The sequence below is a fragment of the Betta splendens genome, chromosome 4, assembly GCF_900634795.4.
Source record: "Betta splendens chromosome 4, fBetSpl5.4, whole genome shotgun sequence".
In the NCBI taxonomy this organism is placed as follows: Eukaryota; Metazoa; Chordata; class Actinopteri; order Anabantiformes; family Osphronemidae; genus Betta; species Betta splendens.
Window position 1 is genome coordinate 3,548,256 of NC_040884.2, and position 9,940 is coordinate 3,558,195.

The 9,940-nt window shown below is 44.0% G+C and overlaps 1 protein-coding gene across 1 annotated transcript; it reads right to left on the reverse strand.

Moving 5' to 3' along the window:
• Nucleotides 1-2,347: 2,347 nt before the first annotated feature.
• Nucleotides 2,348-6,321, reverse strand: LOC114854593 (regulator of G-protein signaling 4-like). Its single transcript, XM_029149162.2, has 5 exons — nt 6,171-6,321; nt 5,954-6,067; nt 4,995-5,059; nt 3,674-3,837; nt 2,348-3,592 (listed from the first exon to the last, which is right to left on the reverse strand). Exons 1-5 carry the CDS (start codon nt 6,212-6,214, stop codon nt 3,356-3,358), a joined length of 624 nt encoding a protein of 207 aa, XP_029004995.1. The 5' UTR covers nt 6,215-6,321; the 3' UTR covers nt 2,348-3,355.
• Between the last annotated feature and the right edge of the window lie 3,619 nt (nt 6,322-9,940).

Consider the following 9,940-nt stretch of genomic DNA (forward strand, 5'->3'; position numbering starts at 1 on the left):
AACCTTCCCAGGCAGAGGATGCAGTACGTGATGACATGAGTGGAGTGTTTCTAGAGCTTGATCCGGTTCCTCCCACTGCCTGTAATCAGAAAGAAACCAAACAAATGCTAATTCCACCACTCTTAATGCAGTGGTCAGTTAATCTGTTGATTTATTTGAGGTGTTGGTTCATTACCTGCTGTCCTGATTTAATTATTGTCTGATGTGTAAATTGATTCTTTGGTGTGTTGGTTCATTATGCGGTGGTTCATTATATCCTAACGTCAAGCATCAACTGTTTCCACCATCAGGGATCAAACTGGTTCTGACTGGCTCTGGACCAGAACGGTGGCAAACTAAAAGTAGCAGGTTACAAAAATGTCCAGATGTTGTGATACAGAATATTATTCATCTATAGCTTAAACTGAACCAGTAACCAGGTTGTAATTAGTTCTGCAGGACTGGAGCACTTCACTTCTTTTTATGGTTATACAGTAGGTTTCTACTTCACATACCGAACGAGAGCTGCAGTTTTTCACCGACCTGTTTAGTCTGGACCTTGAATCACACAAATCACAACCACCTGGGTGATAAATGTGTTTGTGCCTTTCTGCTTCTTGTTGTGCAGCATGTTGGTCATTTTCAAGTCTAATCAAAACATTTGCTAAATCACTTTTTGGAAGATTTATGGGAAAAGTAAACAATATGGGACCTTTTTTTGTTATTGTTAAGTCAATTATGGTAATCTCAACAAAGAATGTCTAGGCCTGCATACAATACTATTTATAAGCCAAAGTATTTGTAATTTGGATTCTAGCTGAGTCCTAAGAGCTGAGTTTTTTCAAACTAATGGTTTGAGAAAACTGTGGAATATTTTAAGATCAGCGTGAGATGAAGTCTTTATTTCCTGGGGAACTACTTTTTCAAAGTATGACAGATTGACTAAAGTCAGCAGCAAGTTTTTATCAACAATAACAATATATTTGTTACAGTATTTGTTATAGTTACAGTATATTCATTACTTAAATTTTTTAAATAATTTAAGTAAATGTAAATTCACTGATGTTAAGTGTTTTAATAAAATGTTCCCAGAAAACAGTTTATTTACTGCAGTGGAGTCAAAATTAAATAGTTATTTAGTTGACACTCAGGAAGCCTTAAGTGAGTATATGCTTTCAAATGTTCACATGGACTTAGATGATGATATTTTGGTCAAAGATTGAGGGCACTGTGACTTTTCATCGGTCTCATATTGGCAAACACAATATCACAGAACGGCTTCAGGGAAGTTCTTCACATTTGGCTCAAACCTGCTTGGACTCAACGATGAACTGTGTAGTTTTTGTGTCAAGGTCATTGTGACCTGATGTTGGAATGACATAATCCATGTCATCCATGTATGACACCTCCACACAGAGCTGCGCTAGTTTGTTTCTACTTGGAGGAAACACAATTAATCAGCAACACAGGATAAGTCGCTGCTCCGGCTCAGCACGTCAGGACGTTTGCGAGGAGAATTAATCCTCTGAAGCACCTGAAGTGTGTTAATAAATTAGGACTCAAGCTATTAAATCAATTCTGTCCCTGAAACACTATCTAAGCATCTCTAATTTGAGTTTGGTATATTTTTACTGAGCAGCAACAACATAGACGGAATCAAGCAAAAGTAAATGTTTGGGTGCGTTTCCCTCGTCCCTCGTCTGTTCATGCAGGAGATTAGATTTAAATGAGGTTATTTACTGTAAAGTACGTCAGTTCCCCAAATGTGCTGCCCTTAAAAAGGCATGAAGTCAAAAAGTGGGTGGAGGAAACATTGCGTCCACTTAGGAGAGCGGTCTAGACCCAGCGGAGGCTGAACCATCACTTTTCATGCAAATACAATTAGGAAAACTCTGAAGGTTAAGTTTCAGCAGTGAACTGTATTTTTAAAAACATATTTAATTACGTAGAGATCATGAAATGAATTTGCGTTGCTGACATTAAAAAGCTTTCTCCCCACTGTTCAAACTGGCCTCCAGCGATTGTTCCATAATAACGTTAAATTCTAATGCGGTGCTCATTCATAATCTGCAGACATGACGTGATCGCCGCCAGGCACCGCAGATCCCGTATGTTCTGCTCAAAACCCATATTATCATATTATTACAAAAGGACGACGCGAAACGGGGAACGGGTCGTAAATCATGCAGTTTTCTGGCTTCTTAATAAAACATCTCCCCTCGTTCATGCAGTCCAGTTAGTTCCCTTTACTTTAGGAGCAACGAAGTCACATGAAGCTGAATGATCTCGCACCCTTCACATGCTAAATATACAGTATTGGACGCCTTCAGGTCCTAGAGCTGCCAACACACACACATTAACACAGCTCTGATCATCCAGTGCCTCATTTTATTCATGCTTTTATCACAGATACCATAAATAGGACAATGACATCTTGGAATAAATACTCTATTTATTTCACTATACATGATAAAACATTTCAGTATGAAAGTCCACCAAAATTGAACACACAGTTTAAATGAACGTAAAAATCCTCCTCGTATGATTCACGTATTGACCTTTTCTCATCTGCGATGTGACCAAAAATCAATACTGCAATTAAAGCGCCTAAAAGTCCCACGAAATACACGAAGCCCACGTTTGCAGAGACCAAGACGTTGACACGGCACAGGCAGGTTTTACAGTGACTAATCTGTGACAGCAGGTTCCAGAGCGACAGCGCACCATCAGAACATAGACGTGGTTCTGTTCTGCTGCTGAACAGCACACCAGGGCGGGAGTGAGAGGGTGTGTGATGAGAAAATGTACTGCAGAGCGACTGAATGATGTGTAAGATACAATATTCTTTGTCTGAAATGTGCATAAATATGTAAAACAGAAGAGTATTCTCAACATTTTAACACTGACTCTGGATGGAAGTTCCTTTGTACGTGGAGGTAGCTGCATCTTCACTCCTGTAAATACCTTGTAACACGCTCTATTTACTGTATCTTGGTCAAACCAGAAGCAGGAGGTTTAACTTCACACTGCAGTGAAAAGCGACATCATCTGTATTTATAATGTTGAATCACTCACCATCAACCTTTCGTGATTTGCAAAAACAGTTTACAGACAGTTGATGGTGAAGAGCAAATATGAAACGTACAGTACTGCATGTGTGGCCGAACAGCACCTGAACCATTGGACCGGCCTCAAAGCTTTTCCAGGTACAAATGTGAGTAGAAGTATTAAAAACGGCTTTGACCACATTTCACATGAACCTTCAAGCACTTGCTAAACCCACCACAAACACCAGACATGCGAGTAACAAGCTAATCTCCACCAGCGTCTCCCGGTTCCAGTCTTCCTCTGCGCTCCCTCCCGTCTTCTGCCCCGTTTAGGCACCGCCGGCCAAAGTCTGCCTGTTCTCAGCACAGTCCCAGCCTTTCTTCTCCTGCGTAGCGTCGCTGGAGGCCTGACACAGATCCTGGATCAGTTTGGACTTGAGGAAGCGCCTGTAGGAGTCCTTCTCCATCAGGTTGTAGATCATCTTCTGGGCCTCGTCGAAACAAGTGCCACCCGCCTTGTCGACGTTCCGCCTGGTTTCCTCTCGGGTCGCGGCATCCAAGTTCACCTTGAAATGACAAGAAGGAAAGTGAAGAATGTGGCGCGGGTGGAAAACGTTTATCATTATTATCATCCAGTAGCTAATTACCTCGTGCGGAGCGTCTGGTTCAATGTATTGCTGGTAGATCTGCTGGGCTCGGGTTGCCAGTTTGGAGGGTGAGGTCTTCTTATATTCTTCGCAGGCGATCCAGAAGTCGATGTTCTCCTCGCTGAACTCAGAACTCAGGAAGCTTCTGAAGACCTCAACACCGGCTGAAACAGAGAGTGGGGGGTATTTTTAATATCCAGTGCAAGTCCCATGAGTGCAGCTCTAGAAGCTCGGAATTAAACATGTTTACAGAGCTGCTTAGTGTAGAATAAACATAATGCAATTAATATATAATGAAGACGTCTCCCCACGTTCACAGGGAAAAGAACAGAATATTTATGACAGTAACTTAATAATTAACATTCTTACAAGTTATTATAAAAGTTGCAATAAGTTGCATTTTGGCATCAATGAGTGTCTTCTATGTTTTACATCAACCATGTTTCCAGTAATCAACCCTCAGGACACACACATCCGAGCATTAACTGAATTCATGGCTCCGCTGACAGATTGAAGAGCCCTTTGAGGATATGATGCGATAAACAAAGGAAACCGGACCAATCGGTGAAGGCAGATGGGAGACGTCGACGCTGGAGGTCACGGAACGGAACAGGTCAGAACTGGAGGCCGTTGCTCCCGGTTTGTGTCCACACACTGTGATTCCCACAGGGCCGAAGCGCGCACACGTACACACACACACACACACACACACACACACACACACACACACACACACACACACACACACACACACACACACACACACACACACACACACACACACACACAAACACACACACAGGCCCATGCACTGGTCAGAAGCCCCAGGGGGCGTCGAGTTGTGCCTCACGACACGTAGCACCAGGACCAGAGCATGAGAAGCGCCTGTGTGTGTGTGTGTGTGTGTGTGTGTGTGTGTGTGTGTGTGTGTGTGTGTGTGTGTGTGTGTGTGTGTGTGCAGCGATCCCTCTCATTAGCACACGCTCCACTCTGCTGCTCGTTAGCTTTGTGTCTGACAGACGTGTGGACCGAGCGTCTGAGCGTCACGTTTTCAATCTACAAGTTTACGGGCAGTCATTAACAAGGAAGTTAAAGGTCACGGCTCACGGCCCCATGACTGCAGCATCATTGTGTCACGTGAGAACGATGTGATCAGTCTGTGGGATCGTTTTTATGAACCCGCAGAGAGGATCTGACGGGAAGTGCTGCGTCATGTGTGGCACAGTTACAAAGCTCCAACTTCAAATAAGCCCATTTCATCTGCTCCCTCTTCAGCTACGTGTTCTACTGTGTGAACACATAACAGTCACGGCTCACTTACTTTGACTGCTCATCACGTGGCTGAAAGACTCCTTCCATTTCTCCACGTCCGCTGAAGCAGGACGACTGAAACACAAACAAGGATGATTACAACAACTGACTCTCAAACATCATGATGAAGAGAATATATTCTACAGTCTAGACATCATCACAGGTGGAACTTATCAACTTCTACAAGACTGGAACCACAGCATCACAGCAGGAAAACCGTCACGACAATGGATCAATATCAACAAGCTCAAAGATCAACACGGCGCTTCCTGTGAGAGCTCGGCCCCAGGGTTAAAACTGAACTGGCTGAACTGGGATTCACCGATAGTCAACAACCACGTTCATACTGTATGATGCTAGTTCAACAAGTTAAAGCAGAGTTTATGTCTTGGTGACTTGGTGAAATAAAAAAATTTTGTTTTAAATGTAATTCTGACTCTAAAATTAAAATTGGTGAATACAGCTTCTTTACGTTTTTTCCACAGCTGCACAAAACAACACCAGCAATTACAACGACACACATGAAACCAAACACAATGTCAGGCTGAAAATAATCTATTTTGCATTCAGCCTGGACTGAAGCTACGTCATCTTTCATCACCACTTCATCTCTCTGTCAAACCTCAGGCAACAGGCGCAAATCCTACAATGAAGCTGCAATGATTAATTCAGACGCAGATCAATATTGTCGGTCTGTCGTTTCACTGTCACTCAAAGTCACTAGAGTTTAAATACAAGGAAATTCAGCTCTTTCTTTCTGAATTTGGTGAAACAAGAACAGCTTTGAACTTGATAATAAGACATTTATCAGATATGATATTCTGCCTTCATTTTATTTTCATCTATTCTACTCTGCCAACGATCCTTCCTGAATTGAATGAATTCACACTGACATGATTGGATTCTGTAGCTGAGGAATTAACACGACAGGACAGATATTTGAATTGTCAGCAGCTCCGCTGCTCTGACCTCTTATCTGCCGCGGCGCTGGCTGCAGCCTTGTCCTTCAGCGGCTTCGGCTCCGCTGCCTGAGGTTCAGGCTTCTGGAGTAAGAAGCTTATTTTGTGTTTGATGTCTTTGGCGCTGTGGAGACAGATGACGGACGGTTAGACAAGGTCCAACAGGCTGAAACAGTGTTAACAGTCATTGGAGTCAAAGCTTCACTCCGTTCCCACACTCTTCTTACCTTTTCAGGCATGTTGCAGGAAGCGTTGCAAGTCCTTTGCACATGGTGGATGGTTAAAGGTCCAAAGTGGGTGTAGTTGCTGTTGTTCAGTCAATGTCAGACAGCAGGCAACAGTTAGGATGTGGTAACGCGACGGTTCTATGCACTCACACAGGCTGAGGGTATCTCCACCCTCAGAGCTGCTTTTATACCTCCAGAGAATGGAGATGGGAAAAACGGACCAATCACAGCAGACAGGGAGAGAGAGAAGAAAGAGCGAGAGAGAGAGAGAGAGAGAGAGAGAGAGAGAGAGAGCAGACAGATAGGAAGGCAGGAAGGACAGAGCTTAGGGTTCGGTTACAGCTCATAGTAATGTTTATAGTAATGTTTATAACCAAACAAAAGATGTTTTCTGTTGAGGGATGAGCTTCAAGCTTCAAACCCTAATTACTGAATCATTGCTTTTGTGAAAAAGTGATGAGTGTTGTTGTTTTGAAGCTGAAATAAAAGTCAGACATGAACTGTGTCATTATTATTATTATTATTTGACTTGTAGTAGTAGTGGTTGTACAGTAGTAGTAGTGGTACTAGTAGTAGTAGTAGTAGTAGTAGTAGTAGTGACTACCTCTACACTACATAGAATTAGCTAATTGCATAAATCTGACACACACTAAATTAATTATCTGTTACTATGGCAACAGGGCTTATTTAGAGTTTTCAAACGGTGTAGGGAGTAAGCGGTAACACTTCTGATGGATGAGTAGAACTTCCAGGTGTTCTCGTCACCCACTGACTCAGAAACCCAGTCAGGCCCGATGGGTCCGGCGCCACTAATGAGCCGCCTCAGGCTGAATGTGACCTGGACGACTCCACACAGATGCTGCAGTGTTTGATTTCATATTTATTCATGACATTATTCATGACAGACTCTCTTACATTTTTAGCGATCAGCTCTGTTATGTGTAAATAATGAACAGCATCCATTATGTAACGTCTGTGTCAAAGTGCAGTGGAAACAATGTCAAATCAAACAAACTTCACTTTCCATGTGTAACGTTGTGTCAGACTTATTTAAATAAACGTAGAACCAAACAGAAACAAATATTGGCAAAAGCTCAGAAAGTATAAATCCAGTCTGAAACAAAAGCTTCAGAACGGTTTGATAAGGATGATGCAGTGTCTTCCCTTATGTGAACTGTGTGACATGTTAATCTGTCGCTTCTGCTTTCCCACGTTGTCAGATCCCCTCACGTCCTATGACATCATCGCGTCGATCTGTCCGTGACGCCTGTCAATCGCTGCGTCACTTCCACAGCCCGTTGCAGATGCCTTTGCAGGAACCAGCAGCACGGCCACTCCAGGGAACACTGTCCTGTCATAGGAGCCTCTGTTACTGTGACACCAGCCAAAATGCCTCAACTGTTTATGCTTCGCCGTTTTACTGGGAGCTTTTGGCAGCTGAACAAAACATTCAGCAGCTTGACGAGTGGAAGGAAACTGAGCTTGGGACTGGGTGGTTTGGAAGCAGAATACGTGACTGTTCACGTCGCGTGTCCTTTAGGTTGACAAACGGGTGCTCAGGAACAATCTGTGTGTATTCATGCATAATTACGTGCTTCAGTGCTAATGGAGCTGATAACCTGTCAGACTTCGTGGGCTTAAAGCACATCTCACATGCACGTCTTCCTCTTAATTGGCTGCTGCAGCGCTGGAACTGTGGCCCCATCATCATCACTTTTCCCTCCTGTGTCATTTGAATGCTGAAGGGCTGTGGAGCACATTTAACATCCGCAGCTATTCAAAATGAAGCCCTCGACGAGCAGATGCAGGGTTTGTAGAGAGGTCGGTCCTTCCATCGATGTGTGCACGGAAAAAGTCTCTTCATGACTTCGTGTGTTATTCTTCAGCCCTGCGTTTTCCTTTAAGCTGAGGCAGATTGGATTGTTTCCTGTGAGTGGACTCAGAGCAGCTGACGCATGGACGTCCTGTACCTTTGTGATCGCAGCTAACATATGTAGGCATTTGAGAATGGAGTGCTGCCAAAGGCCATAAAGGGAGAAACAGCCATCACCAGGCACTTCTGCATGCGGGAAATTCAATTTAATCCGAAGACAGTATGTTCTGTCAGGAAATACAATAAGGGGCGTTTCTGGCAAACCTGTGGAGCTGCACATGTTCATGAGTAAGTGAAAGCGCACTGTGAGAAGGCGTGTGACCGTGTCCATCATCAGCACCAGCACGAATGACCACTCAGCTGCATTGTTCGTCTCGTCTAATCAGAGGGTTCATGGTTCGCTCCTCGTCTGCTGTTGAATCGCTGTCATCCGTACGTGTGTTCACTAACAAAGCAGCAGGAGATAAAGCTCAGATAAATGAGAGGTAAATAAATAAATGTTATTGACTCCAGGTTTCAGAGCTAAGGTTTCTCTAAGGCATCCATACACCCGGACTTTTACCCTGCAGGGATTTACTCGCTCCTTTGCTTTAGTCGTTAAAAGACTCTGAAATGAATATGTCTGCATCATCTACTGTATCAGAGATGTAGTTTGATCATTTACTGTAGTTGTTCCTTCTCTGTGTTTCGAGTGTGAGTCCATTATTTCAAGAATCTTAAATCTACAATATTCACTTGTCTCTGCAGGATGATTTAAAACAGTGTGTGTGTGACGGATAAATTGGTTGATTTGGTTTCTGTCAACGAGGTACTGATTATGGATTCGGCCTCTGAAGCCCAGTTGCTTCCAGACAGCAGGACATGATTAGAGCAGCAGCGCCGAGGTGCTGGTGGCTCTGTGTTCCAACCTGCAGCGCCTGCACACACAGACATGTAAAAGACAAGCAAAACGTTTGCTGCACTTTGAAACATAGCAAAACATACAAGTACGGACCTGACCAGAGTCAGATGACACCACGACGTGTGATGTCAACACTTTTTACTAACCTGTACAGTGACTTTGACTGTTTAGGGAAATGAAGAGCTGAGCATCACATGGTTTCGTCGCCTGAAGAGGAAAGAGGGACACGGTTTGAAGAGACGCAACAGACTTCATTATGGGTCAAATGAAAGGTTTGGGACAAACAGGTTATTAAGGCCTCAGGGTCGGAGGACGTGTTGGATGAGGGCAGAAACCTAATAAGCTTTCCTTCACTTAATGATATTTTATTTCAAGTGAAAGGATCAGGGAGGAAGTGGGGGCGGGTCCTTAGTTGAGCCGAACCCTGAACGCACCCAGCCACAGTATGTAGTGTACTGTATGATGGAGGAGGAGACGAAGTGCTTCATCTGCTGATTACTTCACATTATGGAACCCTGCTAATGACTGCATCTGTCACTTTACCTCTCAGCTCCAGGTCAACTGATGGGGACGTGTTTGTAAAGATTCACAGCCAGCGTCCTCCTGTTTGCTGCAGCAGCTTGACTTTCCACAGCACAGCGTCACCACTGACGTGCTCCTGTTGGTGTTTTGGTGCTGGAGTTTCAGCGTGGCTGTTATTTCAGGTAACAGAAAGTGGCTTTAATGGGTGTGGAGCACATGACATTTACAATTCTATTAATGGCTCCAAAGGTCAAAACAAGCCGAGGCCTCACAAGTCAATGAGTGCGGGCTGTCGTGCGACCAGCAGGTGACACACAGCGGCCTGTTAAGTGGCTTCATCGTGCGCGAAGCCTCACGTGAAGCAGGAACGGCGGTTAAAAGTCTGCAGCATCGCTCCATGACCGCCGTCATTAATCCATGAATCCATTAGTCGTGTCTGCTGTGATTCGCTCACAGTGAGAAAACACTCAGAGG